The sequence below is a fragment of the Pteropus medius genome, unplaced genomic scaffold (assembly GCF_902729225.1).
Source record: "Pteropus medius unplaced genomic scaffold, Ma_sr-lr_union100, whole genome shotgun sequence".
NCBI lineage: Eukaryota > Metazoa > Chordata > Mammalia > Chiroptera > Pteropodidae > Pteropus > Pteropus medius.
This window is the reverse complement of record NW_024343732.1, coordinates 793,973-819,275: the sequence shown is the minus strand read 5'-3', so window position 1 is coordinate 819,275 and position 25,303 is coordinate 793,973. Positions and strand designations below refer to the sequence as shown.

General features: G+C 47.2%; 1 protein-coding gene across 12 annotated transcripts in view; it reads left to right on the top strand.

Annotated features, from left to right (window-relative positions):
* EPS15L1 (epidermal growth factor receptor pathway substrate 15 like 1) overlaps nucleotides 1-25,303 on the top strand; it is an 88,586-nt gene that overhangs the window by 15,185 nt on the left and 48,098 nt on the right. For all 12 annotated transcript variants that reach the window (XR_005653898.1, XR_005653899.1, XM_039867712.1 and 9 more), the window contains exons 2-11: nucleotides 7,089-7,130; nucleotides 7,329-7,418; nucleotides 7,889-7,936; nucleotides 9,550-9,645; nucleotides 10,347-10,409; nucleotides 12,709-12,834; nucleotides 15,475-15,534; nucleotides 18,504-18,734; nucleotides 22,606-22,763; nucleotides 25,074-25,230. Coding sequence is in view for 10 of the 12 variants with exons in the window: in XM_039867712.1 (XP_039723646.1) it covers nucleotides 7,089-7,130; nucleotides 7,329-7,418; nucleotides 7,889-7,936; nucleotides 9,550-9,645; nucleotides 10,347-10,409; nucleotides 12,709-12,834; nucleotides 15,475-15,534; nucleotides 18,504-18,734; nucleotides 22,606-22,763; nucleotides 25,074-25,230 (1,071 nt within the window). In the remaining 2 variants the exon portion in view is untranslated. The remainder of the gene's footprint in view (nucleotides 1-7,088; nucleotides 7,131-7,328; nucleotides 7,419-7,888; nucleotides 7,937-9,549; nucleotides 9,646-10,346; nucleotides 10,410-12,708; nucleotides 12,835-15,474; nucleotides 15,535-18,503; nucleotides 18,735-22,605; nucleotides 22,764-25,073; nucleotides 25,231-25,303) is intronic.

Here is a 25,303-nt window from a genome sequence, read left to right as displayed (position 1 = left end):
TTTTGATTGGAGAATTTAATCCACTTACTTTTAAAGTAATTGGTGATAGCTATGTAGTTATTGCCATTTTATTATTCACATTTTTTATCTTTTTTCTTCTTAAAGAAGTCCCTCAAATTTCCTGTAGTACTGGCTCAGTAGTGATGAACCTCTTTAGCTTTTTCTTGTCTGGGAAGCTCTTTATCTGTCCTTCGATTCTAAATGATAGCTTTGCTGGGTAGAGTAATCTTGGTTATAGGGCCTTGCTTTTCGTCGCTTTGAATATTTCCTGCCAGTCCCTTCTGAACTGCAAAGCTTCTGTTGAGAAATCAGCTGACAGTCTTATGGGAGCTCCCTTGAAAATAACTAACTGCTTTTCTCTTGCTGCTTTTAAGATTCTCTTTGTCTTTAACCTTTGGCATTGTAATTATGATGTGTCTTGGTGTGAGCCTCTTTGCATTCATCTTGTTTGGGACTCTGAGCTTCCTGGGCTTGAATATTTATTTCCTTCACTGGGTTAGGGAAATTTTCTGTCATTATTTCTTCAACTAGGTTTTCAATCCCTTGCTCTCTACCCTTCTGGTATTCCTATGATGAGAATATTGGTATACTTGATGTTGTCCCAGAGGCCCCATAAACAAGCCTCATTTTTTTTTCCTGTTCTAATTGGCCGTTTTCTGCTACCTTATCTTTCAAATCGCCGATTCAATCCTCTGCTTCATCTAATCTACTGTTGAGTCCTCTTAAAGTATTTTTCATTTCAACTATTCTTCATTTCTGACTGGTTCTTTATGTTTTTATATTTTCTAGAAAACATTTTTATGTTTTCTGTCTCTTTGTTGAAATTCTCACTGAATTCATTTACTCTTATCCTAAGTTCATTGAGTATCCCTATAACAAGTGTTTTGAACTCTGCATCTGGTAGATTGCTTGTCTCCATTTTGCGTATTTCTTTTTCTGGAGCTTTGTTCTGTTCTTTCATTTGGGACATGTTTCTTTGTCTCCCCATTTTGGCTGCCTCCCTGTGTTGTTTCTATGTATTAGGTAGGGCTGCTATGTTTCTTGTTCTTAGTAGAGTAGGCTTATGTAGTAGGTGTACTCTGGGGCCCAGTGGCACAGTCTCCCTGGTCATCTGAGCCAGGTGCTCCAGGTGTGTTGTGCTCTCCTGTTGTAGTTGAGCCTTGATTGCTGTTTGCATGTCAGTGGGAGAGATTGACTCTCTGGCTGATTGGTTGTGAGAACTGGCCGGTTTTTACAATGGAGGAGCTATTGTATAGGAGCTGACCTTATGGAGCAGGATTCGCTTTAGCAGGGCTCTGGTGTCTGCCCAGTTTGCCCTTTGGGTGTGTCATCCTCAGATGTGGCCTTGGGTAGTGCAGTGGCTCAGACTGAAGCTGACCACTAGGCATGCAGGCCAGGGTCTTCTGGGAGGGGCTTTACCGCAAGCCAAGTTCAGCCTCTGTCTGTGCCCAACCCGGGACTACCTGGCATGAGCCACCAAGCAGTCTGGAGATGGCTACCACCCGCGCTGGGCTTAGATGTACCTCGAGAGTCCAACCCACAAACTAAGTCTGGCTGTTCCTAGTGCTGGGCTTGAGGCTGCTCAGCAAGAGATGTGGGGCACTATGAGGCCAAATGCTGCTTCTTTAGGTTTTTGTGAACCTTTGAGGGATTTTAGGAAAGTCTACAGCATGAGCCAGGCCATTTGTATGGAAGATCTACTGGAAGGGGCTTGGGTGGGCCTGCAATTTGGGTGGGGTCTCAGGGAATCATCAGGGCCGGGTAGTCAGGTTGATGGAGACTCAGATATGGCGGCCACCTGCATCTACATACTGGGAGTAGGGAGGGCTCAACAAAGGAACACTGTCCTCTGCCAGCACTACTTTCTGGGAGAAAGCTGCCCCTCCAGCCCTTACCCCTAAGCCAGACAACTCTGTTTCTCCTTATAAGTCCCTGGTACTCTTTGAGCTGCTGCCCCAGAGCTGGAGCTTAGAGCAAGTGAGTCTGTCAGCAAGTGAGTTCACACACGCAGGCTGCTTTAGAGGAATGTCTGTGACTCCAGCTGCCCTCCATCTCAAATCTCTGTTGATTTTCACAGATAGAAGTTGTGGAGACTTCTCTTCCTGGCACTGGAATTCTGGGTTGGGGGGCCTGGTGTGGAACCAGGACCCCTTGATACTTTAGGGGAATCTCCACAGCTGAAATAACTCTCCCGATTTTCAATCGCCACACATGGGTGTGAGACCAGCCTCTTTCGTGTCTCCACGCCTCCTACCATTTTTGAGGTGGCCTCTTTTATGTGTCCAGTTGTAGGACTTCTGTTCAGCTAGACTTCAGGCAACTTCCAATAATGGCTATTTTGTAGTTTATTTGTAATTTTGATGTAGTTGTGAGGAGGCAAACACAGTGTTTACCTACTCCGCCATCTTAACTGGAGCACCCCATCCTATGTATTGTTTACTCACTTTCCTCCAGTGGTAACATCTTGCAGATCTATAGTACACCATCACAACCAAAACATGGATGTTGCTACAGCCAGATGCAGAACAGTTCTGTCCCCACAGGGACTGTTGCCTTTTTATAGCCACCTCCACTTCTCTCCCTACCTACCCTTTCCTTAACCCCTGGCAACCATTAATCTGTTCATTTCTATCATTTGAGCATGTTATATAATGGAATCATTAGAATATAATCTTTGGAGATTGGCCTTTTCACTCAGCATAATCCTCTGGAGATTCTTCCAGGTTGTTGCATGTATCAGCAGTTTGTTCCTTTTCACTGCCAAGTAGTATTCCATGGGACCACAGTTTATTTAACCAGTCACCCACTGAAGGACATCTGGGTGTTTCTAGTTAGAGTACAGGATATTATGTGAATCCAGGTCTTCATTTCTAGTTGATGAATAAAGCTGCACTAAACATTTGAGTACAGGATATTATGTGAACTCAGGTCTTCATTTCTTCAGGTGAATACCCAAGACAGTTACTGGGTCATGTGATAGTTGTGTATTTAGTTTTTTTTTTAGGAACTGCCATGTTGTGTTTCAGAGTAACTGTACCTTTTTACATTACCTCCAGCAATATACAAGTGATTGAATGTCTTTGCCTATTCACAGATGTTGCTATTTTAGCCATTCTGATCGGTGTGTGGTGGCATTTCGCTGTGGTTTTAGGTTGCATTTCCTTGATGGCTAACAATATGTTGGTTATCTTTTCATTTGCTTATTTGCCATTTGTATACCATCTTTGGTGAAATATCCCTTAATGTCTAGCCCATGTTCTCATTGGATGGACTGTTTGCATTTTTGCTGTTGAGTTTTGAGAATTCTTTATATGTTCTAGATACTAGTCCTTTGTCAGACATGTGATTTGCAAGTATTTCATCCCCATCCATGGCTTATCTTTTCATCCTCTTATCAGGATCTTTCATAGAGCAAACATTTTAAATTTTGATGAGATCCAGTTTATTGATTTTTTTCCTCCTATGAATCAGGCTTTTGGTGTTAAGAACTGTCTGCCTAGCCCCTGATCTTGAATATCTTCCATATTTTTTCCTAAAATTTTTATAGTTTTACAGTTAAGTCTGTGATCCATTTGGAGTCAGTATATATGTTCAAGTCGAGTCTTGCACTTTGATGTCTGTGGAATAAATTGCACCATCACATGATCACGTGTGCATTTTCCCAGGCATGCATGCATGGGAGGCTGTGCCGTGGCCCAGCACTGTCATACATGGGCTGTTTTTGCAGGGGGCACAGTAACTTAGGGCCACATAACCTGGGTGTTCTTATGGCTCCATCACTTACTGGCTCTGTGACCCTGGGTAACCTTAGTCTCCCATAAGTTGGGGGCTACAATGCTACCTGCCGATAGCGTTGTTGGGAGGATTAAGAGAGATGCTAGATAGAAAACCGTGAGCACTCAATAAATGTGATCTACTATTTATCAGAACAAGGAATTATAGATACTCTTCTAAAAGTTTAACAATAAAAACAAATTTGCTTTTAAAAATGTCATTTTGAACCGAGCAAGGTCAGTGATCATTGCTTTGTTTTGCATGAGAGAGCATACTTCCAGCAGACTGGGAATTCTCTTCCAGGCATAATAATTTAGGAGTCCTGCCCTGGACGAAAGCAGGGATCAGAGCTGGGTGAACTCAGTCCTGGTGGGATTAGGAGTGGCTAGAAGCCCAATCCTCAGAGGATCTCCCCTCTAAAGTGGTTCTGTTGTGTCTTTCATCTCAAGCTGGTTTTCTCCAGCATTAAAGTCGCAGGCATTCACATAACTGTGATGTTTTAAAGCCCTCCCAACAGAAGAATGTGAACTTGTCCTCCAGTGTTTCCCCTTCCTGTCCCCCTACTTGTAAACTCTGTATGGGCTGGAGGATAGAGTGAAGAGGCCACAGGAACTTTTCACGTTATCTCTGCTAGTATTTTAAGACACGAAGAGCAACTAAAAGGTTGAATCAAAATTTATTGAATCTCATTAATTCAGATGCTATCAAAGATGGCATTTTAGTACAATGGGCTGGTGGAGGAGAATGCCATCCTGGGCCAGCTCTATCTTGCTTCCAATCTTGAAACCATCATCTGGCCCTCTGTAGCCACTTACACTGAAAGCCTTGTCCCCTGGCCCATTCTGTTTTTGCCTTTGCCCTGGCTTGGCCTTGGGCTTGCCTTGGAGTCAGACACGGGCAGGCAGCTCAGAGGGCTTTGTCCCAGCATCTGCTACACTCCCTCTGGGAGTAGCTGCCCACACTGGCCAGGTGGTTGTGACTGAGATCTCTGTGCAGGAGCTGGCCACACAGACTGCCCATCGTTAGGGGATTCATGGCATTAGCAGTGTGCGTCTTCTGCTCTGTCACATTGACATTTCCGGCAGCTTGCAGATGTGACTCCATCATCCCTTTGAGGAAGCGGTGTGATAAGAGGAAGTACCAATTAGTTCTGGTATTTTCCCTTCTTTTTCCCCCTTCTGCTTTTGCAGTAGGTGAAGCATGTGTAATTAAATCCATCCCTCTAACTACCTTATCATCTCATTTTACTGAAATTGATTCCTGTAGTTAGAGTGGTGGAGGCACATGCTGGTTTTCTGTTAGTTGAGATGATTTGGGATTGACTCCCGGCCCTAGACTGTCGATGGGGTGAGCCCTCAGCACACACGGATGGAGCTTTGGTTCTGGTGCTTCATATGCTTTTATGGACTATTCAGGGTCTTGTTTCTCTTGATTGTGGATCTTGTAGCTCAAACATTTGGAAAGTTTTAGGTAGTTGTTAACTCTGCCCCAATTACTGGAACTTTTTTCACTGGACTCAGTAGCTTGGAAGCCTTTCTTGCCTGATACGAGATTTTTAAAAAAACCCAGAGGAAATGTATTTCAGACCTGCACCTCCCTGATTGTTGGCAGGAAAGAGACCTTTGTCATCAAAATGGGGGCCTCTGGAGTCTATGCATTCCACTCCAGTGACTCAGTGGCACATGATATGCTGTCTGGGCCTGCCACTGTCACCTTGACTGACAGATGACAAACAGCCTGCTTGACTTTGTTTCCTCCCTCAGCCTTACTCCTCTGGGGAGATGTGTTTCGAAAGCATGTGGAGTTTTAAATCCAGGTCATGTGGGCGTGTGATAAGGAGCTAAGGGTAACGGCTTCCCCCAGCGATGGTGTCAGGCCAAGGCTCCAGGCAGGCAGATCAGCTGGCCAGGGAGCTGCTGCAGCAGCACACTTACCTCTCAATCCCCATTGGTGTCATCGCCTTTCCTTTCTCAAGCCAGTACTGCTCACCTTCCAGCCTTTCTTAGTTTTTTTTGTTTTGTTTAGTGTTTTCTGCCTTTTTAGGATTCTCTCTTTCTCTTCCCCTTTTTCTTTGTGTTTTGACTTTCCTCTCCCCTTTTAGATCTCTGTGCTCTTTCCCTTCTGTTTTCACTCTGTCTTGGTATTGTTCTCGGTACTTCCGCTTCTTTATATGTTGGCAGGTGTTGGCGTCCCCCAGAGAAGCTAACCTTTATCTGGGCATTATTTTTAACCTGAAATGACTCTTTATGGCACAGAATATGCAAGTATTGGGCTGATTCAAATCCAGAGATTGCAACTGGACGGAACCCACCTCCCCCTACTCTTATTCATTATGAAAAAAACCACACAACAGCATTCAAAGACTTTTTAATAAGCACTGTAATCCCGTGCCGCATCCAGTCCTCATCTTTCCCACTTTCTTCTCTTTAGCTGTGTTCACACCTGTTCTTCTATATGATTATACACGTAATGATGTTGTCTTCACTTTTCTTTGCTCACTGAATCAACAGCAGGTTTGCATACTGCTTTCCTCCCTTTATGCAGTAAACCACCAATACATGTCTGCCTTTGTAGTCCACATCTTAGTGGCTGCTTAATTCCTTCCCACTGCCATCTCTCCTGGGTGCCCTGTTCTCCCCACTGGGGGACAACTTGCTGGAAGAGAGATCCTGGACGTGGTGGGAAGTATGAAGGCTCAGCTTGCCACATGATACTGGCCCAGGCAGTTAATAGCAATGTCTTGGGGATCCGATGGCCGGAATGTAGAGTATCTTGTGCTCAGCAGAGGACTTTGAACTTCCTGCCTATCACAGCGAGAGTGGTCACTGGCCAGCTCTCTCCCTACGAAGGCAGGTTGGTGTGTATTTCTGTACAGTCCTGGTGGCAGGTGGGGATGAGACCTATGGCAGAGAAACCGGTCTGAAGCTTGTATGTCTGGTGATTCATGATGACGCGCAGAGTCTCCTGTTCTGATTCTGGAGCCAGACAATGATCTCCAAGGATAAGCGCACCTTTCTCCTCTGAGCTCCCAGACATGTTGACTCCCATCGTTCAGTGCATGGAAATTGACTCTGCGCTGTCACTCCTGCCTGGACAACCGTGTTGGCGTGGGAATTGGGACTTCTTAAAGAGCATTAGTGTTTCTTTTTTCTAAATCTGCAACTAATCTGCAGTTTGTGTGTAGAGGATGTTTAAAGTGCATAACTTGATTTTTCACTATCGTTTGTTTTGATAATGACAGAATTGAGGAGATGCCCCCTTTTTTTAGAGGGAGTATGTCCACTTTTGACTAATATCTGTGTTTTTGTTTACAGATTCCCACTGGAAACCCATTATATGAATCTTATTATAAGCAGGTTAGTTTCACTGGTGTCTTTTTGGATGGAACTAGAGAGCAAGTGACCTGGAAAGCACAGCTCTGAATTGAAGTCCCATGCAGCCTTTGGTCCCTTCTGTTCTCTGGATTAAGATCAGCCCATCAGTGTGGTAGGTGCTGTCTTACCTGCTGCTCTGTTCCTGAAGCCTCATCTCAGTGTCATCACTCCTCCTTGCAGGTAGACCCAGCGTATACAGGGCGAGTTGGGGCCAGTGAAGCTGCACTTTTTCTAAAGAAGTCTGGGCTCTCAGACATTATCCTTGGGAAGGTATGTCAAGACCGAAAGTGATTTCTGTGTCTGCCCTCAGGGGACCCCCTGGCAGGTGAGGGCTGCCCTGTGTAGACTCCTCTTCATGTAGATGGACCTCCTGGGGAGTGGGCAGGCCACTGCCAGCCTTCCAAGGCTGTACTTCGTGGGTCCACATGCTCCGATGGTAACTACCACCTGATACTTGGGTAGCAGAAAAGAGGCCTGGAGCGCTTTAGGGGTCTTGATAGTTTGTGGATTTATGTTGCCCTGGGTGTTCTTAGGACCTTGGTGTTTTCGGGGCTCTGCTATGGACTGGCCCTGTGCCCTGGAGGAAGGGAAGGCATTCACCTACTCTGAGTTGGGGGGTGTGGATGGGAATTGCTTTGGCCTACCCTTAAGGCCCACATACAGCAGTGATGGCTCCTGTTTTATGAATAAATGGGTAATGATTACTGGTTGCACTCATGAGCATTTTTGTGTTTCTACAGATATGGGACTTGGCTGATCCAGAAGGTAAAGGGTTCTTGGACAAACAGGTATATACACGTATGCTCAGAGCAAGTGAGGGGGCTGAGCCAGATCCCCCAGGCCTGCTACCTTTGCACTTCCTTCCTGTTCATGCCACTGACACATGTCACTAGACAAAAGTGTGGCCATCAAATTGTTAAAACAGGAAGGTTCCCTTTTGAAATAAAGGTCTTTGTTTGAACACTTGGAGCCATCTCTCATGATTAGTGTATCCTTTCATATTTGTGTACTTACAAGTAATTAAAATGTTTCAGAACATTTTATTTTGAAATAACTTCAGATTCTCACAGAAGTTGCAGAAATAGTTCAGAGTTTCCATGTCTCCTCCTTTAGCTTCTCCAGGGAGAGTAGCTTACTTCAACATAGCATGATGCTCAGAGCCAGTGGCGGCACTGAACCAGAGGTCTTAGAGCTGACAAGTTTTTTGTGCACTTCTTTGGGTTTTTTTTGGTGTGTGTAGTTCTATGTCATTTTATCACTTGCATAGACTCATGTAACCACAACCATAGTTGGGGCACAGACCTACCCCAGCACCTCAGAGAATCCCACACCCCATCCCTTGGCAACCACTAGTTTCTTCTCCATTACAATTTTGTTATTTCGAGAATGTTCTATAAATGAAAATTTATAGTACCCACAAGTGATTTTAAATGGTCATATTTTAATTTAGTTCAGCTTTTCCCCAAACTAAATTCCAAGGGATGTTGTTCCTAGTGTCCCATGATCTGCGATCCACTGTTCCTTCCTTCCTTCCTTGAGATTCACGCTGTGTATCCACCTGTATCAGGTTCTGAGGATCCTTCTGGGAAAGAAATCTGTTAACTTTGCTTAATACAGTCCCCCTAAACTTACTTATGTCCCCTTTTCTCTCACTTTACACGGGAGTCCTTTGGATATCAGCTTGAGGAAGGCTGATCTATTGCTTATCTCTTAGAAGACATTTTTAAAACCATGACTGTTTATAGCTTTAAAACATTCCATATTCTTGGACCAGTTGAACAATTAAAAAAATTAGGTGATGCTGCGTGAGTCCGCTAAGCCTGTGATATGACCGGTTCAGGGTTAGGAGGTGGGCTGGGAGGAGCCAAGGCTGCTGATGGCCTGATTCAGGTCCTCTGTCCCTGCGTGGGAGGTGATGTCCATGTCGGGCTTCAAGGGGTGGAGGTGTGGGGGGTGGGCGGGGATGCTCTGTTCAGCAAGGCCAAGGGGAACTCAGTGAATCCAGAGTGTAAATTCGTAAAAGCTGTGTGTATTCCAAACCATTTTTAAAAAGTCACTTATATGAACCATAATTCATAGTCTGAAACATGTTAAGCCAGCTACTTAGACAGTGGAGCATTTCCTAAGTTTTGGGGGCTCATTATTTTTGAAAATATATTTATTTAAAATTTTACAGCATTCAGAATGCAATAGGCTAAGTCCATTTTAGCATATTCATTTAAATAATGTTCCCAAGGTAAGACCAGTTCAACTTGACACTGTAAGCGACCTTCACACATACAGTCTTCCTTGATGAAGTGAACTGAAATATCTCTTCACCTGAAGCCTGATGCCACAGACAGCTCTTCCTCTGTGGCTATGGGCTGGGTGGGATTTACACCTTCCCCTTTTGGATTTGCAGGGTTTCTATGTTGCACTGAGACTAGTGGCCTGTGCACAGAGTGGCCATGAAGTTACCTTGAGCAATCTGAATTTGAACATGCCACCGCCTAAATTCGTAAGTGCCAAAATCCTTCAAGTTCACCTTCTAATGTCACCCATCTACTTGTCTTTCTCTCAGTCTCTTTCCCTGTTTTCTCTTATTGAGATGAAATTCACATAACCTAAAATTAACCATTTAAAATGAAAATTTAGTGACATTAGTGCATTCACGAAATTGTGCAACCATTACCTCTGTCTAGTTCTAGAACATTTTCATCACCCCAAAAGGAAGCTCTGTACTCATTAAGTAATCACTCCCCATTTCCCCCTCCTCGAGCCCTTGGCAGCCACTAATCTGCATTCTATCTCTGGATTTGCTCTTTCTGGACATTTCGTGGAATTATACATCTGGCTTCTTTCACTCAGCATAGTGTTGCCAGGGTTCCTCCACATTGCTGCGTCTGTCAGCACTTCATTCCTTTTCATGGCTGAAGAAGATTGTATTGTATGCCCCCTGCCCCCATTTTGTTTAATATGTTCATCTGGTGGACATAATAATTCACGTACAGGGATTTGTTCGCACACCTGTTTTCACTTCTTTTAGGTGCATACCTAGGAGTGGAATTGCTGGATCCTGTGGTCATTCCGTGTTTAACTTGTTGAGGTCTTCCCCCATTTTGAAAGCACTTTAAAATGTATATCCTTTCCATAAACACATTCTCCTGTAATTTAATTCTGTCCCAGCCATAGCGGAATGTTTCTCTTTTTTTTTTCCAGCATGACACCAGCAGCCCTTTGATGGTCACACCGCCTTCGGCAGAGGCCCATTGGGCTGTGAGGGTAAGTGACAGGGTGGCACCCCTCAACTGTCCTTCACGTGCAGTGGTTTTAGCCATTTATGATGTTCCAAATATTTCACAGAACGATTATATTACCTGCTGTTTCAGAGTAAGTGCTACAGAATTCAGATGAAATACTTTTCCTAATGAAAGTCTTTGAAACAGCTATGGCCTTTTCCTATAACTGAGAGTTGCCTAAGAAGACAATTTCAGGTGTTGTATTCTGAAAATTTTACAGTTTAAATCTTGCATTTCTAGGTCATGTTCTGTGATTTCTGCTGCTTGGATTGGTTAATCAGAACAGAGGGGATATTGTGAGAACTTGCAAGCGTGAGGACCTCCAGCATGCCTTTGCAGCTCTTTCTCTCATTTCCAGCTAGTGTACGCATTTTTCTTCCCTTTCTGATGCTCTCGTTGGTTTTTGAAGAGCTGCTTTCAGCACAGGAGCTCTGCCCTGTTTTATGCAGTTGGTTGTTCTCTGCTCAGAGGGTTTGGACGGGGATGGGTCTGTGCAGGAACAGGTGCAGGAGGAGGCGTCTGTGACCAAGGAATCGCGAAGTCACCTCCTTGAACAATCACGTGGTTTCCCAGTAGCGATTACAATAGCAAAGGACTTTGTCGTCTGGTTGCATGGTGCCTACTTTGAAAAAGGGCTGCTTTGTCATGAAAAATGGCAGCAAAGAGATCTTATTCCTTGAACCGTTCTGGCCCCTCTCTGGCAGGGCCCGTGCAGAGGCCTCAGGGGGAGGGCTGGCGGCCGAAGAGCCTGTGAGGCCTCAGAGGGCAGCAGTGGTGCTGGGATAGGGTACACTGTTTTCAAGAGAGATTCCATTCAGAGAAACAGTGACAAACAAACCTGAAGTGCCAAGCGTTCTTGTTTATTGTGAAAGTTTCTGGACTTCTCGAAGCACCTGACCAAAGCCCAGATGCTCAAAGCAGACGTAGGGTGTTTGCCTTCTTAGCGCTCACGGTGACTTGTGCATGCACTATCTGATTGCCTTCTTGTTTCTGTCCTTTTTTTTTTTTAAATTGTGCTAAAATACACATAACATAAAGCACACCATCTTAACCATTTTTAAGTGTATAGTTCAGTAGCATTAAGTAGATTCACATTGTTGTATAACCATCACCACCGTCCATCTCCGGAACTTGAACTTCTCAACTGAAACTCTGTCCCCATTAAACATGAACTCCCCATCCCCCTCTTCTAGCCCCTGGCACCCACCGTAATACTTCCTGTCTCTGAGTTTTACCACTCAAGGGATCTCAAGCTGAGTCATGCAGTGTTTGTCCATGGTGTCAGGCTTCTTTCACTCAGGATAGTGTTCTCCAGGCTCATCCATGCTACAGCATGTGTCAGAATTTCCTTCCTCTTTAAGATCCAGTGATACTCCATTGTATGGATAGACCACATTTTGCTTCTGTCTTTCTCCATTGGTGGACACTTATTGAGGGTGTTTTCCTAAGGTCCCCAGTGGCTCTAGCTTGTGGTCAGAGTGGGTGGTGAGAGGTCTGCTGTCCCCTGGTTCCACTAGCTTTGGTCTCTGTTTCCATAGAAGGTTGAAAGACCCCCATCCGTATCCTCCTCACCAACAGCCCCCTTTACACACTGCCTGTATCATATTTCAGAATGACAGTAGCCGCTGCTCTGCAAGTCCTGCCCAGGCCTTCACCCTGTTCATGAAGAACTTTTATTATTTATTCTTTTACTATTAGACACAGAGGACTTACCAGCTTAAATCTGATCTGGATAATTAGTTGCTAAGTCTTTGGTTTATTTTTATATTTGATTCTTTAGTTCAGTAGAGTGATACCCAGATTTAATTCTTTGTCTGGAGTAGCTTTTGTCTCCCAAGTAGCCTCTGGGGCCAGGTCTCTCTCCCCCATTGACCGTGGCTGCCAGATCCATGGGTACCAGAGAATGGTTTTTTTTAAGACAGGGGTCCTCAAACCCTGGGGCCGCATACCAGTACCAGTCTGTGGCCTGTTAGGAACTGGGCTACACAGCAGGAGGTGAGCGGCAGGCAGACCAGTGAAGCTTCATCTGTATTTGCAGCCGCTCCCCAGTGCTAGCATCACCGCCTCAGCTCTACCTCAGATCATCAGGCATTAGACTCTCATAGGAGCACCGGTCCCTGGTGCTGAAAAGGTTGGGGACTGCTGCTTTAGGGCATAAATTCACTCGACTGTCCTGTGCAGTTAGGTGAGGCCACAAGTGGGCCCTCGCATTTCCAGCTGGAGCTCGCTTTGGATTTTCCTACAGGCCCACTTTTTTATTCAGGCTATTTCTTTCCAACTAGGTGGAAGAAAAGGCAAAATTCGATGGAATTTTCGAAAGCCTTTTACCCATAAATGGCTTGCTCTCTGGAGACAAAGTCAAGCCAGTTCTCATGAACTCAAAGCTGCCTCTTGACGTCCTGGGCAGGGTAAGTGTTTCTCTTACCTCTTGCAAAGCCACTAAATTCTGCCAGACCCTGAGCTCGCTTCCCACTTGCTAGGCTTTATGCATAGGTGTGCTCCATCAGGGGCCTTCGTAAGAGCCAATGTGGATGGAGCGCTTGCTGCAGCCAGACTGGCTCAGGGCCTGAGGGGTGCAGCTCACAAGTGCTCCCCAGCCTGTGGGAAGATGTTATGGCCCATTGCACATATGAGAAGGTAGCCCCGGGGCCCAGGGACAGGTGGAGCTGGGACTCGAACCCAGACCTGGGACCTCCCTGTCTCTATTGTACTTTCAGGGAGAAGTGTGGTAGCTTATGTCTATATTTCTGTTCTGTTTTTAATTTTTTTTTTTTTTTTTTTGGCCTTCAGGTAAGGTACTTTTAATTCTGCCAGTTTAGAAAAAATTTAATGCATTTTCTCTTCTAAAAAAGCCTCAATTTTGCCCCAAATAAAAATATAAATTTTATAGGTATAGTTTTCTATCCCAGACTTTTCTCTCTACTAGGGGTTGTGTTATGGCCCTGGGGTTTGCTCTGTGCACAAAGCCTGGTTCTACATGACTGTGTCTGTGCTGAGTTCCCTGCTCTGGACTCATGGGACAGTTGTTGTGTCTAGGTGGGATTGATGTGACTCCTCTGCCCCAGCCCCCTGTGGGCTCTGCCTCTGGGCCAGGCCTTGTGCTGAGCACTGAGAAGATGGGGATGAAATTAGACAGTCCAGGAAGTCAAATGAATAAATGATGGTTAAGATTATATTTATTTATCGAGGACTTAGTATGTACCAGGCCCTTTCTGGTGCTTTGCATGAATGAAGTCATTGAGTATTTGCACCCAACTATTCTGGATGGTGTCACCCCCGTTTTCCAGGCGAGGAAACGGGGGGCCTTCAGAGTAGCTGGTAAGTTGTTCAGGGTTGCACAGAGAAGGGAATGAAGTCCTGGGTGGTCCCCAGAGCTACCACTCTTCCATGGTGGTCCCCCACCCCCACCGACTCCTTGATAATCACAGTTCTGCCCAGGTAGGACAGGAGTAAAGAGAGGCACTTCACCCACCTGAACAAAGGGGTGCAGGGCAAGCAGGGAAGGCTTCCTAGAGGAGGTGCCCCTGGGGGTGTCCTCCAAAGTAAAGAAATGGGTGACAGACTATGAGTTGAGAAGGCTGGGCAGGGCACAGTGTGACCAGAGGCAGCCTGGCATGCTGGGTAGGGCAATTCCGCTTCTAGGGGACAGTGAGCAATATCTGGAGATAGTTTTGGTTGTCCCTGGGTCTGATGCTGTTGGCATTAGTGGGTGGAGGTCAGGATTGCTACTCAAACTCAACACCCTGCGGTGCCCAGGACTCGCCACAAAGAATGATCTGGCCCCAAGTCACTAGGGAAGCCCTGGGCACAGGGAAGACTGTGGAGGCAGGGAGGCCTGTTCCTATGTGGGACTCCCCCACAATGTGCTGTGTCTTTGGGAAGTTACTCTTCTGGAGCCTCTGCTTCCTAAACTGAAAAGACAGGCATAAAGCACTCTCAGTACTGAACTTCTTTAAAAGGACATTCATGTGCTTGAGGAGACTTTAAATGGTTTAGTGTCCTGAGAGGTCCAAGTGGAGTTCCAGGAGGTTGGGTTGTGGTGCTAAGGGCAACAGGGGCTCTGTGTGCCAGGCTGAGGAGCAGGGATTGGCAGGGCAGGGTGGGGTCAGAGTTCATTCTAGAGCAGCCCCTTTGGTAATCCTGGGGACAGGACTAGAGGCAGGGAGGCCAGCTGGAGGCTCTGGCCTCTGGAGTGTTCAAGAGGCCTGAGGCTAGACACAGCAGGGGTGGAGAGGAGAACCCACCCATGAGAAGCACCCCCGGGCTGAGGTCCCTAGTGATTGGTGGTGGTGGGGAGGTGTACCAGCGCATGCAGCATCTTGGATGGACCCCTGGGTGTCCTCTTACCTCTGGGCACTGGTGCTGTGCCTAGTGTTTTCCAAGTCAAACAGGCCTGCTGATCTGGGGGAGCTGACTTAGGTCAGAAAAGTAGTGCCTTGATTGTGCTTTAGAAAATCTGGCATGTGGCCCTTTCTCTAGGAACCCATACCTTCCTGCCTGGTCTTCAGGTGGTTGGTGGGCTTTGCACATTCCGTGGCACCTGCCTCGCTCTCTGATGACAGGAGATATGGGACACCACAGACTTGCCCAACCACATGCCCACAGTCCTGTTCATCAAGAATGGGGGTGGGAACTGATTCATGTGTGTATGTGGAGGGTATCTTGTGTTCAGAGCAACACCTGTGCCAAAAGCAAACCATCTTTTCTGATTTATTTATAAGACGATAAAAAAATCAAGGGTAGATATGATTATAATCATGATTATTTGTTAGAGAAAGTGAACATAATATTATGGAAAGGATCTTAGAACTGGTAATACTTCATTGGATGATGGTTTTTCAGAGAACCCACAGACTGGTTCTTAATGCATGTTGATTGCCTCATTTTAATCCCAGCATGCACTCAGAATCTGAGTTCAGGTGGGCTCACTTGTGGTATGTGGGCTCTTTCTCCCACTAAGCCTTGGTACTTCCTCTCCCCCCAGTAAGCCTCGGTACAGTCAGCCTTGGTACTTCCCCCAGTAAGACTTACTGCTCTTTCCCTTGCAGGTCTGGGACCTCAGTGACATTGACAAGGATGGGCACCTGGACAGAGATGAGTTTGCTGTGGTAGGTCCCCAGTGGGACTTTCCTCACCCTGCTGAGGAAGGGAATGTGCTGCTCATGGGGAGGGGGCAGGGGGTTTCTGGGCTCATTTTTTTTTTATCATTTAATTTAAAACAGTTTATTTTGACATAATTTGCATTTAAGGAAAAGTTGCAGTAATACAGAGAATTCTTCTGAATAATCTTCAGATTCCTCAGTGTTACTATTCTACCACATTGCTTTATCCTTTTCTCTTCTTCCCTCTCTCCCCCCGTGAGTGCAAGTCCATGCGGGTGCGCCCATGAATTTTTCCTTTGAGTCATTTTGGAGTAAGTTGTAGACACAATACCTTTAACCCCAAAATACTTCAGTGTGTATTTCCCAAAACCAGGGAATTCTCTTCTATAACCACTGTCCAATTCAAAATCAGGAAATTAATATTGACATTATTTATTATGGTGTCTATTATAGATTATAGCTTATATATTACTGCATTATATATCTATTATCTAATCTAAGGATATTATTCAGATTTTGCTAAAATGTCCTTTGTAGTGAAAGAGACTCCAGCCTAGTTTGGTATGTTCTGTAGCTGTCTCTTTTATGTCCTCTAATCTGGGGCAGCTCTGTCTGTTTTTGTGTCTCATGGCCACGTGGGCATTTGCAGAATGCATTTTGCCAAGTGTCCCTTGGTGCGGGCTTGTCTGCTGTTTCCTCTGATGATCCAAGCCTTGTACTTTATGGGGCAGAACTGCACCAAGGTGATGAGTTCTCCTGGGGCACACAACATCCATAGGACATGTGATGTCTTATTGTATGTCATTACCACGGTGTCAACCTTGATCGTGGTCAGGATGGAGGCCGGGGTTTCTCCCTGCAGTTACTCTTCCTTTGTGCTCAGTCTCATGGGAGACACATAGAGATTGAACACCCTGTTACCCCTCTAATTCTCACCCACTGTTTCTCCCAGGAGTCTCGCCTGCATCCGTTAGGACTCTGGTGATTGCAGGTGGTCTGTCTTGTAATTCTGTCATTCCTCGCACATTTTCTAGCTGGCCTTCTACCGTTAAGAATTTTTATCAGAGTGAACTCATGGATGCGTCCTCTGCTCCATGGTCTATAATCCTTCACTGGTGTAACATCTTGCCCAGTGGGAGTTCCTTCAAGCTGGCTCCTTTGTCCTTTGGCTATATCCCATCATTCTATGACCAGTTGCTTCCTCATGGCACAATAAGATGCTCCTGACTCCCCAATATGTTCCCCGCCCAGCCTTGTATCAGCCCCTTCTCTAGGGAGCCCTGGTCCTTAGAGCGGAGGATGGTGTTGGAAACCAGAGTGCTCAGTGCCCCTGGGGTACCCCTGCTTCCCGTCACTCCCAGCAGACAGAGTTAGGAAGTAGGCGTGCTTGTAGACGTGCCTACCAGTGCCCCAGTATACCCCTTCTGTCCATGCCAGAGCCTAGGCACTCCCACCCTTCCTCTTAGAGACAGCAGTGGAGCTGTATGCAGATCAGGGCTCTCCTGTCTTATGGGCCACCCTTCCTTGCGGCTGCCCTCCTTCCATATGCCTGAGACAACCCATTCGCCTCTTCAGTTGCCTGGTGGGCTGGGCTGACCTCACCCTGAGCCTACCCTCCTCACCCTGGGCTCCTGTCAGTCTGTCCCTGGTCGTCTTCCTCCCATTCTTCAACCTCACTGCCATGTTGGACCTTTATCTTCCATTCATGGAAGATTTATTCACTTACCTTGTCCTGTTAGATCTCAAAGTAGAATGAAGTAGCCCCTTATAGTTAAGGACAACACTATAATAAATAGTAATTTAGTTCAAACCCTGCCCTTCCATACAACAACAACAACAACAGCAAAAAACACAACTGTGAATTATCTGGGAATACCCATGCAATAAAAAACAATGAAATGCAACTGTATCCTTAAGATAAATCTGTTCTAGGAATTTTAAACATCTTTAAAATGTGATTTGTACAGTATATACATGAATTGAAACTTCTTATTATGTTTACTATGTGTGTAAAGCCTTTGAAATTTTAAACTTCTAGGTTAAATCTAAACCATTTTCCAAGGGAATTAGAAATTTCTCTTTCCATTCCCCTATAAACCCCGATCGTCAGTAGTATTCAGATATGTTTTTCTCCCACACATCAACTCTGTTTTGCCTTTTCACTTTGAGCATTTTCCATATTTCTCTGTTATCCTGTTGTTTTTACTAGTTGTCATTATTTTTGTGGTAAAATATATATAACATAAAATTTACCATTTTAACCATTTTTAAGTGCCTAGTTCAGTGACATTAAGTACCACCACCATCCATCTCCAGAACGCTTTACATCTTGCAAAACTGAAACTCTGTCCCCATTATACATGAGCTCCCCAGCCTCCTCCCCCAAGGTGATTGGTCTCAAGTGAAGCTGGAACAGGCCTCTCTCCTTTCAGCCTCACAAGCCTCAAGTTTCCCTTTTCAGCTAGTTTTTACCATTTCTCATCACGTCAACCAAGATTTATGTTCTTTTATAAATTGTGTCATTTTATGTTTCCCTACCTGCCTCAAACAGGAGAGCCACTTGTCCTGTCCTCTGCACAGCATACCCTTTTCTGTAGTTTTTCATGTCTCTGGAATATCCTGAAGTACACACAGCTCTCATAGTTTGTCTTTAGACTTCCAAATTGCAATACTTTGGAATTCGTCAGCCCTGGAGCCGGTGGCCTTCCCGTGTAGTGAGGGAACATGTATGAAGTCTGGTATGATTAAATTCCGTTTGTACTCATTCAGTCTCATGTGGTTAAACAAATGTCTTAGAAAATTATGCTTTGGAAGCATAGCTCATTACAAGAAGTTTATTTTTACTCTGTTCAGCTTGGAAGCATTCTCTAAAGGAGCAGTCTTCGTCTCGTCACTGCAGCTCTGATAGAGCTGCCCTCTGCCTGCCCTGGGCCTGGGCTTAACCACCGGAATGTGATTCTCTTTTGTGCTTACAGGCAATGCACTTGGTGTACCGAGCCCTCGAGAAGGAGCCTGTGCCCTCCGTCCTGCCCCCGTCCCTCATCCCACCTTCCAAGAGAAAGAAAGTGTTCCCAGGTGCTGTGCCAGTCCTGCCTGCCAGCCCCCCACCCAAAGACAGCCTTCGCTCCACGCCATCTCATGGCAGCGTCAGCAGTCTGAACAGCACGGGCAGTTTGTCTCCCAAGCACAGCATCAAGCAAACACAAGTATGGTGCCCTCTGTGTGCGTCACCGCTTCTCAGAGCAGCTGTTTTGTGTGTAGAGCCCCAGTGAGATGTTTCTTGGGAGCAAGTAATTTGTGACCCCAAAAAGGCAACATTTGTGATTAAAAATATTTGTGACAGGTATTATAGTCCATTTGGGCTGCTATAACAGAATACCATAGACTGACAGACATTTACTTCTCATTGTTTTGGAGGCTAGGAGTTCAAGATCAAGGTGCTGGTGGATTAGGCAACTGGTGAGGGCTTTCTGGTTCACAGGCAGCCCTCTTCTCACCGTGTGCTCTCATGGCAGAAGGGATAAGGGAGCTCTCTGGGGTCCCTTTTATAAAGGCACTAATCTCTTTCACCAGGGCTCTACCCTCATGACCTAATTACCTCCCAAAGGCCCCACCTAATACCATCACTTTGGGGTTAGGATTTCAACATATGAATTTGGGGGGACACATATATTCAGTCCATAGCAACAGAGATTCAGAATTAACTTTCTTGTTCACTTGCTCATAAATAACGACCCTTCCTCAGACACACCCAGTAAGTTTCCCACCTCCAGACAGGCTCTCTCCCATCTCTGCCCTTCCTGGCTTAGGCAGTCCCTCTGTTGGGAGGGGTGTCCCCAGATCTACTGTGGCACCTTGCTTCGTAAGCCCTCTGCTCATGGGGTACCTCATCAGGGGAGCCTGGTGTGATCACACCATTACCAGCACACCCCAGGCCCTCCCCATCCAGCCATTCTCCCTCTACTCCGAATTATTCTAGATTCTCACACCTGGCATGTTATGTAATCAATTATGTGTCATCCGTTTATGCACGCACGCATGTATACACCCTATGGCTTTAAGAGAGCAGAGTTAGTTCTTTTTTATAATCTCACCAACTAGGACAATCTCTGGTACTTTGATGCTCAGCAAATGTGTATTGAATGACCAGGCGAGTGAGAGGCTCTCCGCACGGTAGCATCTTATATATCAAAAGACATTTCTTGTTCTAGCCAATGCAGCATCTTTATAAAAGCGCACCTTTGAGATTGTTTAAAACATGCAAGAATGTGAGTTACATCTGGAATCATGCTTTGCTTTCTGCCTCATTTGTGGTTTCAAAGGCAAAGCAGTGAATGTGACAAGGCCAGTTGGCACCACCACACAACTTTAGAATGTGATAAAAATGAAAAGGAGAAGTGCATAATAGACAGTGATTCCTCTTGCTCATGACATATTTGTAGGGTCAACCGTCTGACTGCGGAGACTCATAGAACACACATCACACCCTGGAGTATAAAAATGATCAGAGGGTCAGGTGGCTTGGTCATGAGGCTAACACAGTTCTCATCAGTGCTGTGGCCAGGCGGAAGGCATGGCCCACAGGCATTAACTTCTACTTGGTGAGCTTCACATGGCTGTCTGCTGAGAAGCCCAGTGTCTAGATGGCCCAGCCTGGGCACCTTCAGCAGCTCTCCAGCCATGCCCAGCATGTCCTGGAGGTCCTGGGGGGTGCCACAGTAACCATGCGATAGGCCCCTGCCCTCTGTAGGGAGGCAGACAATAAGTAAATCAGACAGCTATGAGAAAGCAGGAAAGGACTTGTCCTGGAAGTGTCTGGGTGGGTAGCGGGGCATGCTCCTACAGATGGGGCCAGCTGGATGGCCACTGATGAGAGGATGTTGGTGTTATGAAGCCGTCAGAGGACTAGGCTGTGCCCGGGCTCTGAAGTGGGAGTGCTTGGTGTGTTCTAGAAACAGGGAGAAGCCTGGAGCAGAGTGAGCCTGGGGACAGAAAGCGGGGTGAGGCCAGTCATTTAGATCTGCACGAGCTTTTGTTTTTCAAGACAACCCAGCACCTCTTGAGTCCACAGAATTCTTGCCCAGAGTTCTTATTAAGTCCTTAGTAAGTAGGCTAGGTTAGTGGTGATGTGTTTTCCTAACAAGGAAGCAAATGGGGCTGAAGTTGCTGATGCGCGCAGGTCAGCCAGCCTCATAACCCACTCCCTGGTGAGCTGGTGGCTCCAGATCCCAGGAGCGTGCTGCCAACCCCCCGACTAGACTGACTTTACCAGTGGCAGCTATCGGGGTCAGAGGTGGGAGTGGGAGAATGCATCCCTTTCATCATGCACAGGGGCAGCTGATGGAATCACAGACATTTCTGAGGACCCACAGTTGCCGTGCGCCCTCTCTCCCACTTCCCTCATGCCCAGGCCAGTAACGCCCTGTCAGGGGCCCCCCCTCTCAAGTTCCGCCTGATCTTGCCCTCATGGCCAGGTGTGGGGTGAAGCCCCTTCTAGCCACCAGGGTCTGTTCCCACTCATTGGTGGCCTATGGCTACTTTGCTGGCCTTAAACCCAGCCTGTTCTGCAAGACCCGGCTCCAAGAAGTTTGTCCTGTGTGGATGTATAGCCAAGCAGGCATTGGGATTTTGCTAACACACCCAATACCCTGGAGATCAGGCAGCAAGGTCATTCTGTTTGCACAGCAAATATTAGGACTCTTGTCCCAGAGTTGTAATTTCTTGGGACCCATGAGACATAGAAGGCATTCTTCTCAGCTTAGCCTGTCTGATCCGCTGTTACTTCTTCCTTTTGCATTTGAGGGTTTAGCTTGTTCTAGTCACTTAAGACAGCGGGCCTCTTCTTCATTAGAATTCTTGTTTCTACGTCTCCTCTAATCACGTTCTACAGCAGACCAGAGGCCGCTTGCAAAGGTCACATAATGTGACAAGTAAAACTCAGGTCGCTCTTGCTGCCAGAGCCCTTGCTGTTTGACTTTGGTTCATAGAGTCTGATAAGTTTTCTGATCAGTTCTTTGCTGTACTGTTATCTTACTCCCGAAACCCCGAACTGAAACAGTCTGGTAACATGAAGCCTTGGCTTCCCTACTCGCTGTCTGGTCTCCTGTTGCTCACGTCAGGATCCCGCTAGATTTGGATAACAAGGGAGACCTGTTTGGGAAAAGCAGCTGAGGAGAAACGTCTCCAGTAAAAGGGGCAGCGATGCTGTGGAACTTGTGTCATGAGAGCGCCAAAGGTCGGAAGTGATACATCTAGAATTAGCAATTACAAGGGCCTGTCCCTGAGTGCCCAAGGGGCCTTGAGGCCCCTGAATTAGGAGGTGCATGGGTCCTAGTGGACCCTTGGTGGCATTTGCCCTTTTTAAGTAAACTTGAGCAAGTGGTGTGGGAGGCCAAGCCCCACAGCTGCCAAAGTCACATTGTGTTGGGCTCTTAACTCTGTCTGCTGTGTCCACAGCCTTCCTTGAGGGTGTGGGGTGCGCTCTTCAGAGGCTCCCTGTTGGTGCTGTGTGTACAACAATACCTCACCAGGGGACTACTGCGTCACAGGGAGTCGGGGCAGGGACAGAGAAGTACAGAAGTACAGAGTACAGAATCCTGGCACTGTGGGCATCGACACAGCCCTGGCAGCTACAGAGAAGCATTTGCAGACAAAAGATGGCAGATCAGGAAGGCTGGTGTTGGAGACGGACCTTCCATAATGGGCAGTCAGGAGGGTGCTGCCCAGCATGCCCGAAGCCCCTCCTGGAAGGTCACTGGCATGTCCCAGACAGTGGGGATGGAGGGGCTGTTGGCAGACAGACCTGCTGAGTCTGTACCTCCCTCTTTGCACAAGGGGAGCTGGGTGCTGTGCTGGGGAGCAAAGAGACGCAGGCTGGCTGTTGGGTGAGATCAACTGACTGAGTTGGCATTAACCTCTCTCAGCCTCAGTTTCCCTGATTACAGAGCAGAGATCCTGTCTGCCCTCTTGGCTCACAGAGTCCTGAGGAGGGTTTTCCGCATGTGAAAGCATTTGAATAGGGTATATTTGTAGGTGATGAAAAGCTTAAGGATTAACCGTTTCAAAAAACCCTTTCAGCCAACAGTGAATTGGGTGGTGCCAGTGGCAGACAAGATGCGCTTTGACGAGATCTTCCTGAAGACTGACCTGGACCTGGATGGCTATGTGAGTGGCCAGGAGGTGAAGGAGATCTTCATGCACTCTGGCCTCACCCAGAACCTTTTAGCACACATATGGTAAGGGTGGATGGACGCATGTCTACTCCTTGGTATTTGGGCCTTGCTCTGTGGATGCAATGGCTGTGGGGGCTCCAAGGGGCCTCATAGAGATGAGGCCGTGCTGTACAGCAGTCAATACAGGAGGGTGTGGCAGTCAGGGGCCTGAATGGTCAGGGTGCCAGTACAGCCGTGCATTGGCCTCCTTGTCTGCCCCTTCATTCTCGCCAGGCTGATGGGAGCTGAGCGAGGTCCCTATGTTCTGTGCATGCGAGTTCATTCTTCTCCAGCAGGAGGGTCTCCTGTTTTATCCCTCTAGAGAGCTCTGGAGTGGCCTGCTTGAATGGCTGGGACCAGTTCCTGCTGGTGGTTGTGCTGGTTCTAGCAGGAGGTTTAGCTTTTGCCACAGCCAGCGGGCCCTGCCCCCTCTGGGGGAGTACGCAGTAAGGGCCCCGAAGGCTCCAGCCAGGCTGCCCTGGGCAGTGGGGGTTCAGCCACCCGCCCTAGAGGCCCTGCCCTCTGCAGGCCAGTGACTTGGCTCCTGGGTGAAGGCATGCTCTCAGTGAGTCTCGGGTCTGTACCTCACCCCAACTTTCCTCTGGGGCCAGGCAGAGCAGTCTTCACATTACTGAGGTGGTTCCTTTTGTAACTGGCCAGCGGTGAAAGTCACTTCCTGGGCCTTAGGGGGTTTCACTTGGGAGTTACAAGGATAGAATTTTAATGTAATTCTGGAGAAGTGAGCCCTCCAAGTAGAGTAGTGAGTTAGTACGGTACTGAGTGACTTGGGAAAATAATCCTGAGCAGTAATCACAGACATTCACATTGTGAGGTGAGGCCCCGGCCCCAGAAAGTGGGCCATCCTGTCTGAAGGAGTACGGGATGCCCAGCATCAGTCACCAAACAGCTGGGGGAGGCCCAGTTGCGGTCCCTTTGGATCCAGGGCCCCCTTTTAGAAACCGATAAAATGCAGCCCCCTTTATCACCTGAAATGGACAAACATGGAATTCAGAGGTGGCGATGTGACACCCTGATCTTCACATAAAGGGACAGTTCAAGGAAGTAATTTATAAAATATTCCTCAACCTGTAAGTGGCATAATGACACTAAATTATGCAACGAAATCACAAATACACTTGGATTAAAGCAGGAACATAGGAGATTGCATACAGGGAGTAGAGGGCAAGGACAGATGGAATGAGTTCTAGAGTCACCACTAGGAAAGTGAAACAACAGTCCAGATTTGTCAGCAGGTGGCAAAAGGGGACATAACTGAAGGAGAGAGAGCAGGGCAAAAGAGATTGCAGGGGAAAGATGGGGACTAGGCCTTTCCCTGAACAGCACCTGGCACCCGGCCAGTCAGCGTGGTATCAGGATGAGCATGGACACTGACAGAGCACCTACATGTGGCCTCGGAGCCCAGGATGCTTGAGAGATAGGGAGCAGGGGAGGGGCTGGAGAGAAGAGGCAGCGGCCTGAGCTGCCGTGGTTTGGGTGTGTGGCAGGACCGGCTCTCGCAGGCAGACCTAAAAGTGTGACAATGACGAATATGTTTTTAAACCAGTCTTTACCAGCGACTTTTAGCAGATCTCCACGCTCCCTACGGCCCTGTTTACTGACAGTGTTTTCAGGCCCGAGTCTGTTGAGCATTCCCAGCACTCCTTTACTGCGCATTAGAAAATGGTCTCGCTGTTTCTGCAGTGACTGCACAGTGGGAACAACTGTGTTGAGTGGGCAGTAAGCGAAGGGAAGACATTTGTCATAGACATGGAGGCCGAGTCTTTACCACGTGAGGCATTTCTTCCCATAGCAACAAGCTCCTGGTTCCCGAAGGTGTCACGGAACTTATGTGCTGGACACTAGAAGGCCACTCAGGCAGGGACATCTCGGCAGGGAGGGACTGTCCTGTGCAGTATGGCCATGCCTGGCTTTCCAGGCCCCATCCCCTCATGATGACATCCTAAAATGCTGCTGTCGTTTCTACTGAAAACCAGCGACCTGGGCTGTTTTCATGACCCAGGACCGTAGAAACTGGCCAAAGATCTGAGTGCACACGTAGCCTGCTTCTGTTCCCTGTGAGTGGCTGCTCTGTCCTAGACTGTCGTGTCCGCTACCTGCATGCCGATCAGGAGCCAGGAAGGAGCTCCCTCCCACCCTGACAGGGTGCTTGGGTTGGGGGCTGGGAGTGAGGTGTTCAGTAGAAAAGGCGTTGTGCTTCAGCCTGTTGTTTTTATGTTTTTAAAAGTGTGAGTTCCATGACTGGTACTTGTCACTCGGGCTGAATCCTCAATCTGTTGTCTGTGATGTGTAATTAGCGTCCCACATTTCTCCCAGGGCCCTGGCTGATACGAGGCAAACGGGGAAGTTAAGCAAAGACCAATTCGCGTTAGCTATGTATTTCATTCAGCAGAAGGTCAGTAAAGGCATCGACCCCCCTCAAGTCCTCTCGCCGGACATGGTCCCACCCTCAGAGAGAGGCACCCCCATCCCGGTGAGTAAGCCACTGGCGCATGCCTGTCTTGTTTGTGTTGCTTCCACAGCCGGCCACCAGGTGGCGTTGGCAC